This window comes from Buceros rhinoceros, unplaced genomic scaffold (genome assembly GCF_000710305.1).
Source record: "Buceros rhinoceros silvestris isolate BGI_N320 unplaced genomic scaffold, ASM71030v1 scaffold8224, whole genome shotgun sequence".
Taxonomy (NCBI): domain Eukaryota; kingdom Metazoa; phylum Chordata; class Aves; order Bucerotiformes; family Bucerotidae; genus Buceros; species Buceros rhinoceros.
In genome coordinates this window covers 8,674-18,798 of record NW_010406458.1, presented here as the reverse complement: position 1 = coordinate 18,798, position 10,125 = coordinate 8,674, and the positions used below count along the sequence as shown (strand labels likewise).

General features: G+C 51.4%; 1 protein-coding gene across 1 annotated transcript in view; it reads left to right on the top strand.

The window, feature by feature from the left end:
- Positions 1-10,125, top strand: part of STK10 (serine/threonine kinase 10) — a gene marked incomplete at its 5' end in the record, with an annotated part of 36,762 nt that overhangs the window by 22,740 nt on the left and 3,897 nt on the right. The window contains 6 exons of the mRNA XM_010134093.1: positions 1-42; positions 1,079-1,160; positions 2,182-2,316; positions 3,073-3,606; positions 7,304-7,434; positions 9,355-9,478. The exon at positions 1-42 is cut by the window's left edge and continues 6 nt beyond it. Coding sequence (XP_010132395.1) covers positions 1-42; positions 1,079-1,160; positions 2,182-2,316; positions 3,073-3,606; positions 7,304-7,434; positions 9,355-9,478 — 1,048 coding nt within the window. The remainder of the gene's footprint in view (positions 43-1,078; positions 1,161-2,181; positions 2,317-3,072; positions 3,607-7,303; positions 7,435-9,354; positions 9,479-10,125) is intronic.

The following is a 10,125-nucleotide window of genomic DNA, read 5'->3' as shown; positions in this document are numbered from 1 at the left end:
TGCCAAGTCTGACCCCCCCACGCTCAGCTGCCCTTCCAAATGGTGAGGGGCTTGGGACAGCAGAGCACACGCTTCCCAACTTACACAGTATTTCAAGAGAGAAAAAGTTGTCTTTTCTCGCAGTATTGTTTAATTTGAGAACCCAGCATAGGTTTCTAGCTGTATTCGAGGTCCGGCTGTGTGCTAGGGGCCCCGAGTGCACCGCTGGCTGAAGGCAGCCCGCTCAGTGTTCCCATGCTGTGACCACGCACGGGGGGAGCTGCTGCCCACCCACAGCCCTGCTGAAGTGCGGGTGATCTCTCGGCCGCTTTCCAAACATCCTGGTTTTATACAAAAGGCAGATTTTCCCCTAAACCTGCAGATGGCCAAGTGCTCCAGAATTTCTTTCCTGGAGGCTGGAAAGCCTCTTCTGCATTCAAGAAAATCCAATTGGTTTTTTTTTTTTAAATCATGGTAAAACCTGCTGCATGATATCCAGCAGCAAATTACTGGGAAAGCACTGGAGCCACAAGTGTTGTGACAATGGTTCAGGTAACAGGCAGGGCCTGCCACTAAAACCCAGCAGGCAGGGTGGGAGGGCTTCCTCTGGAGCAGCTCAGAAGGCAGAACTGGATCAGGGACACGCACTGTGGCTCAGAGCTGTGCTTTGCAGGCTGAGGGTGCCCTCCTATGGGGTTCCTGGTCCTTCACAGCCATCCTTTCACGCTGTAGCTGTGGGGATGGGTCCTGGAGCATCTTTGTCCACAAGCGGCTCCACCCATGGCTCCCTTTGGAGGATAACTGCTGGTGTCCTCTCCTACCTCTCTGCCTTGATGCTGGGGCACAGCGGCTGGCATTCAGTCCCGCTGTCTGTTGCCATCACAGGTAAGGCAAAAACCTAGCCCCTCACTCGACCACATTGCTGATTCTCTCACAAATAATCCAAATAACCGAGCACAGGGTTTCCCATGTTGGGAGTGAAACAGAGATTACGGCCAGCTGCAAACTGGAACACAACCTGCAAAAGGATCAAGCAGATCTCTGTGGTGTTTGAGGCCTTTCCTCCTTCTGCGCGTCTCACCGATGACTGTATTTTAAGGTCCCCAGAGTTCAGAGACTTCCTGAAGACAGCGCTGGACAAGAACCCGGAGACCCGGCCCAGTGCTGCCCAGCTGCTGGAGGTAGGGACCAGCACCGAACCTGGGCTGCGTCTGTGGCTGGTGTCTGTGTCTGCCTGGGTCTGCAAGTGTCCAAATCACCTGTCCGTATCAGCCTGATTCTCCTTAAGGGGCAGGGGGGGTACCCTGGACTGGGCTCAGATGATTTTTATCTTGTTTAGAAAGTTCATAGTACTCTTCAGCCATTCAAATGCTCCAAAAAAGGAAGAGCAATATTTTTCCCTCTGGAGCAGAGCCCCTGTGGACACCAGCTGGAATAGAAATAGCTCCTGTTGCCTGCAAGTGCCCACGTAGCAGTCAGCTTGGATTATACCTGATTATCCCAGATTTAAATTCAACTCCTTTTCTTTCCTCTTGTCCCCTTCCAAAATAATAGCAAAATCCTGGAGATACTTTTGTCCCCTGATGGCAGATGCTCTCGCTCTGCAGCGCTTGCACGCTGGCTGCACGTTTCTGTCCTGCAGTGGGGTCAGCGGGAGGAAATGTGCAATGGACTCTACAAACCAAAGAGACTCCCCAGCCTTTTGCTGAAGCTCGACAGAAACATCCCACTGTGAGCGCTGAGCGATTTGAGCCTGATTTCTATGAAGCCTTCCCCCACATTCTGTTTACACCCAGGGATCCTGCAGACTGGCTCTTGCCCTGCTCCTGGTGACACTTGGTGGGCGCAGACCTGCACCCCAGAGCTCAGCCTGCCTGTGGTGAAGGGGGACGTCCCCTCTGCAGCGAGAGCCCCTTGTTAAAATGTGGCCGAGCACCACGTGTGGAGCATCTCTGTGTGGAGCTGGCACTTAACCTCAGCATCTTGTTCTCTTGTTCTCCCTCGTGTGCAGTAGGTATCTAAATTCATCTTGGGAGTTAAGCCTGGTGATACTGGCAAGAACCGTGTCCTTAGGTCTTTGTGGTTGTTTTAAAGCAAGGGGTGGTCCTCACCACTGCTGTCCCCATGTGCTTGCTTGGCCATGAGCTCATGAGGTCTGGTTTTTGGTCACCTCATTCATGTGCATTGTGCTTGGCTTTTCAGCACCCCTTTGTCAGCAAGGTGACCAGTAATCGGGCGCTGCGCGAGCTGGTGGCTGAGGCCAAGGCTGAGGTGATGGAAGAGATTGAGGAGAGTCGGGACGAAGCAGAAGAAGATGACTCGATGGAGTCTGCCTTGGTGAGCACTCTCGACCCTGTGCTGGCAAGTTTGCGAGTGTGGCCATGGTGGGGGAAAAAGCCTGACAACTTTTCGAGGCTCCAAAAGGCTGGTTTGCAGCTACTCTGGGCTCCATCAGGTAGAGGGGAAGCAGTTGCTTGGCCAGGGAGGGGCTGTTTTTTGGTGGCTGCCAGGGGCACGGAGAAACAATGAAGCTGGTGGGTGGCCCAGCTGCCCGCTTGCAGGAGGGGCTTGCAAAAATTGTTTTTTAAAAAATATATTAAAAGTAGGCCCTAGTACAGGCTGGAGAAGTGGAGTAGAAGCAATGGCAGCCACACATGGTGCAGCAGTGAGGCACCATGAGCCCTAGGAGGTAGCTGGGCTCTCTGAAGGGGGCATGTCAAGGCTGCCTGGGTAGCTTTGCGGGGGGATAGGCCTTGACCTCCCTCCTGTGCAGCAAAGAATTAATCCACAGTGGAGTTAGCCACAGGAAAAGGTGTTCAATGTGCAAGCTCCTAGGGTGCCTCTTAAGAATTTGCAGGTTATGGAGTTTCCCCACTGTGCCATTTTCTTTCAGCCAATGTCCATAATCCTTGGGACCAGAAACCTGGAGAAAGATGGAAGTATACCAGGGCAGATGTCCTAAAAGGGAGGATTTCTTCCCAATAACTCCTTAGCTGTGGGTGACATTGCTCTGAAGTATGGGGACTCGGCAGCTCTTGCAGTTGTGGTAAAACAGTGGTACAAAACCCAACACCTTCTCTTCTGTGTTTCCAGCCCCCCGGTAAGCACAAGCGGGAGCCCTCTGAGGTGAGTCAGCTGAGTTTTGATGGGGAGAAGCCTCCAGACTCTTCCTCAACCAAGGCATTGAACGGACCTGTGGGGACTGGCAAGGAGACCACAAATGGACAGATCAATAAAGTCTCAGATGAAGGGGTAAGCTGTGACAATGACAAGCTGGAGAGCAACCACACCACAAAAAACATTGCCAGCTCTGCCACTTCAGCTACCCGGGGCAAGCCAGACATCATCTTGCAGCCTGGACGGCTGGGTAACTCAGTGGAAGGGGACAAGCAGCTGGGGGCAGGCAGGAAGAGCATCGGGGAGCGACCAGAAAGCAGCCACCTGGAGAACTTCACGGAGGAGAAGCTTGCCAATGGGAGTTTGGATCCTCCGGCCCCATTCCCTGGCAGCCGGTCCAAAGAGGGTTCAGACTCTGGCAGCACTTCAGCCTCTGAAAGCATGGACCTCACCATCTCCCTGTCAGCTGACCTGTCCCTCAACAGAGAGAGCGGCTCCATCTCCGTGAAGGTGAGGGTGATGGGCAGAGGTTGTGGAGAAGGAAGGACAGCAGACCTGCCCTATGAAAAGTGCTGAGGATTTTTTCCCTTTTTAGCCAAGCCCCTGAAATTCCTACCCTTCCCTTGAGAGGCTGTGCACATGTGCGCTTTGGCCATAGCCCTTTAAACTGCCTCCTGGGAAAGCAGCGTCCTGTACTCCAGATGGGGTTGGTCTTTGATTACAGGAGAGGAGCGAGTAGCCTCTAATCTACCCTGTGTCTGAAGGTGGGGAGCAGGTAAAGTAGGAGAGAACAGAGGCTGGATGAAGATGGAGGGTCTGGGAATCTTGCTTTAGCACAATGCTAAAGTCCACCCGGATGCCACCCCAGTGCTCTTTGGTGGGATAGCTGGAAAGGCTGGCTGCTGCGCTTGCAATGTGAGCATCCAGGCTTAGAGCCCTGCAAATAAACACAAGGCCAGCAAGGAGGGTGGAAGCCCAGCTCCAGGCAAAGCCTTTCATGGTTTATATTCCCTCTCTATGGGCTGCCTGTCCCAGCTGGGCTCAGGGTGGCACAGCCCGTACTGCTGGGTTAGGCTGTGCCATGGGCACATCAAGTGATGGAGAAGCTCTTGCTGGAGCTGCTGCAGGTACATGTCTGTCCTCTGCTGTCCCAGACCACTGAAATGTAAAGGAAGTCTGATGTTTTGTAGCTATTTTGGGTCCCTGAAGTAACCATGCCACTCACCTGACTTGTGCAGTTGTACGCAGTCAGAGCAAGGATAAGTGTGAAATGTAAAATGTGATTTCCTAAACTTTACATATTGCCCATCACTCTGCTGCTCCTCCCTAGAACACCTAGTCCCAGGAGAAAGCTTACTTGGGCTGGTGCCTCTCATAATTTTTCTGACCTGGTTTGTGTCAGCAGTGACTTGCACAGAGACCTCCCAGGCTTTCTGGAGGCTGGGAGTGCTTGTGAGCCAGAGCCAGCCAGGTCAGCGTGGCTTAGACGAAGAGGCAAAATAAGTGGAATGATATTTGCTGAGCTTCAGAAGAAGAAATGTGTGTGACTTGAGGGGGGCCGACTGATGTGTTGCACAAGATCTTTACCCAATTGCCTGCATGAGTGATAGCTTCCCAGCATGGAAACGTGCCCGAAACCCATTCTCAGCAAAACTTTCCTCCCCTGCTGTGAGCATGAGAGCCCCACAGGAGCCCGCAGTCAGTGTGCATCCCGCTTGAGGGAAGCGTGATGCTCTTGCATGGCAATTTACCCCTCCTCACTGTCTTGACTGATGTGTTGCACAAGATCTTTACCCAATTGCCTGCATGAGTGATAGCTTCCCAGCATGGAAACGTGCCCGAAACCCATTCTCAGCAAAACTTTCCTCCCCTGCTGTGAGCATGAGAGCCAGCATCCCCCACAGGAGCCCGCAGTCAGTGTGCATCCCGCTTGAGGGAAGCGTGATGCTCTTGCATGGCAATTTACCCCTCCTCACTGTCTTTCCCATGACACCTGGTTTTCTTGAGGGCAGCCAGGATGAATAGATGCCACACATGTAATTGCTCTCCCCAGTTAGTGCCCTAGAAGGGTAAGGGAGTTTTTTGGATCTTAAAGGGAGTAAGTCTCAAAGAGGTGGTCGTGTTAGATCACAGTTTGAATTGCCCCAGCCAGAGGAAATGCTCAGAACAAACTAAATGGCGTCTCTCCGAGCAAGGCGTTCAAGCAGAGCTCCAGGAGCGATGCTGCTGGAGCGCCCTGGGAAAGACACTCTGTGCAGCCTCTGCTTTGCACAGTGAGCTGTGAGCGCGTGGAGGAGTACCAGGCTGCGCTGCTGCCTCCTCACCCAGGCTCCTTGCCCAGCCTGAGCTTGGTGGGGTTGAACTCCCCCGCCTCTGTGCTTGCTCGTGTTCCTGGTGCCTCTGGGGTTTGTGCACAGGCTGTCAGGCAGGTTGCAGCAAGAGAAGGGGCAGCAAAGAGTTAAACCATTTCTGGTTGTAAACATTAGCTATTATGTGCTTTTTATCACAGACTAAACTGCAAAGTGAAGGTGACTTTTTATCACCAGACTCTTTTTTTTTTTCAGTTGCTTATAGTTTAGTCCCAAAAAAAACCCCAACCAGTTCTGGCAAAAAGTAGCCAGGTCTTTTTTTCTTTTTTTAGAAAGATTAGGGGTAAGAAATCCACAGATGAGATTGGGAGGCTGCAGCTGGCAGAGAAAATAGTCAGCAATAGGCAGAAGGAGATGGACAGGGTTTTGCAGAGGTTAAACCAAACAGATAGAGAGCTGTTCCTGGAGACAACTCCTTTCAAGTATCTAGCTTGAATTTCTGGAGTCTGACCTGCATGGGTATGGGATTTCACAGCTTTGGCTGAAAACCCTTGGGAGCTTTTTTAAAATTTACTTTACAGAAGTGCTTGAAAATACATTTACTTGTGGTCTTCTACTGAGGGATAACAGAAAAGACCAGGAGAAAATGAACGGTTCTGGTTTTAGATCTGCGTATGAGTAGCTCCATGAATAAGGCAGGGACTGCTTGTGCAACAGTGGGGAAGAGCCTGGGGACATCTTGGTGATGAGGCCGCTGGGCTTAGGCAGTGAGTCACAGTGTTAATGGGCACTGGGGTGCCACAGACAGCTGCATGTTGGCATTTTCTTCTTTGGAAAATGCAGGGGGTTTAGCCAGCTGTTTTAATTCCGTTCGGGGCAGTAAGACACTTCGTGCCCTGAGCTGGTCTCCTGCAAACCCTTTGGCACCAGTTCCTCTGTGCTGGTTGAACCACTACTCTAGTGGTACATTGTTATGCAGTGGGTAAGTCGCTTGCTCTGAGTTTCTCTGGCTCCTCATTGCAGCAAGCTCTCCAGGGGTTTGCCTTGGGCCTGGCAGGCTCAGGTGAAGCTCTTCTGCTGTTTTCTGTATCTGTAATGGACATCACTATAAAAGCAAGAGGACTTCAGGGAGCCTTTGCTCATTCCACCGCTGTGCTTTTCCTGCAGGGCTGCGTGATTCAAGTCATTCATATCTTTTTTCTTTTTTTTCCTAAAGAAACTGAGTCCCTCAGGCAGTCCTTCAGCCAGGTTTGGGCTGCTGACCCTGCAGGAGGATGCTGACCTGCTGTGCCACTGCTGGGAGAGGTCACAGTGCTCCTGGCACTTGTGCCTACCTGTGCTAACAGAAGTGAGCCTGTACTGTGCTTTGTGGAGGTCACTGAGAGGACCTTGGAGCTGCTCGTGATTAGTGAAGCATTGTAATGAGGACCAGCGGGCCAGGAGCTCCAAGCCTTTGCGCAGGGCTGGCTTGTTTCTCTGTGGCTCCATCTGCAATCACAGCCTGATGTGGGGGCCTTGCCTGCCTCACACCTGCAAGGGTGGGGGGTGGTTCCTGGGGGTCAGACAGCCCAGGAGCCTGGAAAGGAACGATTGTTGTGTGGATTGCTCAACACTGCAGTTGGGCACAGTGAGGAAGGGTCTTCAGATGGCTGGTTGCCTCTCCTCCAGGTCAGGTTTCTGCAGGGTGGGAATCACACTGTATTGCAGCGTGGTAGCGAGGCTGTGTGGCTTGGAGGGCAGTTCCTAACATGATGATTTTTGCTCAGTGTGTTTCCTTGCTTATGTTCTTTATTAACAACAGCATTAAAATTGCTCTGAGGCTTCTAGCTGTAGCAGCCCGTGCCACAAGCCGGGATGCTGCTTCACGGCCTCCTCCTTTCCTCCCTTGCTGAATTCAGGATTCACGGATGCACAAGAAAACGCTGAAACGCACCCGCAAGTTTGTGGTGGATGGAGTAGAGGTGAGCGTCACCACCTCAAAAATCATCAGTGAGGATGAGAAGAAGGATGAAGAGATGAGATTTCTCAGGCAAGTGGCTCACTGGGATGGAGGGAGGGCAGGGCACAGAGCCGGGCAGAATTTTCTTCTCTGCAACCAAATCCAGGAGCAGCTTAAAGTACTCTTATTTTCCATCTTGGTTCCGCTTGGACAGGTCAGCTGTCTAGTGTGGACATCACTTCTTTTAGCCTTTTCTTGGCCGGCAGAGGACTTACTGCATAAGCTGAGCTCTGTTTGCGTGCAGGGGAAGGAGGAACACATCCTGGGGATAAGATGCAGCAAGGCTTTGATGAGGGAACTTTGTGCTGTGGCTGACTCTGTCCTCTGGGGATCACTGAATGTGTTTCCAGGGCTGTAGATGTGCTGGCTCAATGGAAACAAGCACAGAAATCTTCTCAAGATGCTCTTCTGCCTTTTTTTCTTGTATCTCCTCAGACTTAATTAATAGAAAGGCCAAGGGAGTTGTAAACTCATTGAGCATCACTTAATATTCATGTGTGTATCCTCCCTGCTTAAGCTTTTTTCTACTCCTTTACAGATCTTACAGCTTTCAAACCTCCATGACCTATCCTCAGGAAGAGGGGCTGCTGTTTCTAGCTCCATTACTATCAGTAGCAGCACTGAAATGAAAAGACCCTTAAAATAATTAAAATACAAATTGTTTTGTTTAATGCCCTATTCTAGGCTTCCTTGTGCTGCTCTGAGGGACCTCCTGAGAATATAATCTGTCCTAAGCACTATGTGTCCCCGCGGCAGCCCTGTTCCTAGGCCCTAATATCAGATCTATGCAGAAGCTCATTAGTGACTCCATTTTTGTGTGAGAAGTGCATATAACCCAAATAAAACCCAGCTGCTTCCTCCTGGTCCACTCTCAGCTGTGGTGGCATCCATGAAAAGAGGCTCCTTTTTTAAATAGTCCCTGCTCCATCTGCAAAGTGGGGGAAGAGACAGAGAGGCTTGGATAGGAAAGCATCGAGTCCCTGAACTCCTTTTGAGAGAAGTGGTTATTCCCCTGGGGCTAGCTAGTGATCATGGGCATCCGCTGGCATCTTGATTTGCACTTAAGGGGCTTGTTTCTGGCTTCCTGGAACATGCCAAGGTATTGATTTGAAGATGAGATCAGAATAGAGCACATCATATTGCACCAGTTGATTTAATGGGGCCTGAGTCTGTTTTGAAGGAATAAATCATTCCAAAGTGCTTTTCCCAGGAGGGCTCCCAGAGGGGGTTGTACTTGATGTGTAAGGCTAATGCACAGCAGTGGAGGTCACGGTGGGAAACCTGCGTGGATCCCCTGCTGCCGCTGCTGTTTTTGTGTGGAACATCAGTGATTTCCAGCTTGACTGGGCACAAACATGGCAAACGGGCTCAAACACATTGTCTGAGCAGAGGCTGCTGGATGAGGGGAGTGATGCAATGTCATGGTAAATAGAACAGAATTTGGGAAAACTTCCTTCTCTGCCACCTGGGCGTGAGCAAGAATGGATGCAGAGCTCAGGGGCCAGGCCAGGGCAGTGCCAGCTTGGCCTGAGCTGTGTTTTGAAGACCAGTGTGCACTAACTTAGCTGGCAGAATGGTTATTTTGGGTGCTGGCTGGGGAATAGTGCCTGCAGAATCACCCTAGGAGCTTTGACAGGGCTTGTCTGAGAAGCTGTGAATGCTAACAGGCCTTACCTGTGAAAACTGACGGGTTTCCAACAGTTACTGTCATTAGCATCCTGTTCTTTGCAGTGCTCTGGTGTCACAGAGCCCAAGAGCGCGGCAGTCAGTTGGCATTTACCTCCTGCCTGTGCTCAAAGCAAGTGGCAGGGAGCTGCAGGATGGCTGTGCGGCTTTCATTCCCCGCTGAAGTGCTCTGGTTATTGATCCTGCCACCTCTGCTCAAGCACGTGCCTCTGAACTTGGCTGACTCTGTATTTCTCTCTTCCCCTCCGTTTTAACCCTCTGCAGGCGCCAGGAGCTGCGTGAGCTGCGTCTCCTTCAAAAGGAGGAGCACCGAAACCAGGCCCAGCTCAACAGCAAACACCAGCTGCAGCTGGAGCAGATGCTCCGGCGCTTTGAGCAAGAGATGGCGGTACGTGGGCAGGGGAGGGAAGCTCCTGGGTATCGGCTGGTTTGATTCTCCTCTGCAGATGCCCTGCAAACCCCTTGCACAGGGAGATGCTCTCAAGGTTGCAGCAGTCCTGGGGCATCAGTGTCCGGAGGGAGCAGGACCATCAAGGAGGCTTTTGTCGGGATCAGGCACGTGCATCCTGCAGCTCGGGAAGCACTGGCTGCCATCGACCAGCAGGCTGTAGCAGGGGAAGGGTTGTTCTGGACTTTCCCCGTTTAATGATCTTTTCTTGCATGTCTGTTCATGGCTATTGTGAGAAACAGTTTATAGTGCTGTTGTATTTCACAGAAAAAATCCCTTTAAATAAGAAAGCCATGTGGCCAGCGTGTGACAGCAGGGAATCTGGCAAGACTTTGAGTGTAAATGAATAAAGATAAACTGAGCTTACGTATTTAGTCCCACCATGGGCAGCTTCTGTTGAAGTAAAACGATTTCATAGATAAGTCCCTTTAAAGCTTTCACGAGGCATCTTTTAAATACCCCTTTATTAAATCAGCTAGCATATGTACCTGGCAACCCCGTCCCCTCGCAGCAGGCTGGGAGCCATAACTCTTTCCTGGGCTCTCCTGTGTTTCTACAGTCCTGACGTGCCACATCTGCCCATTCTC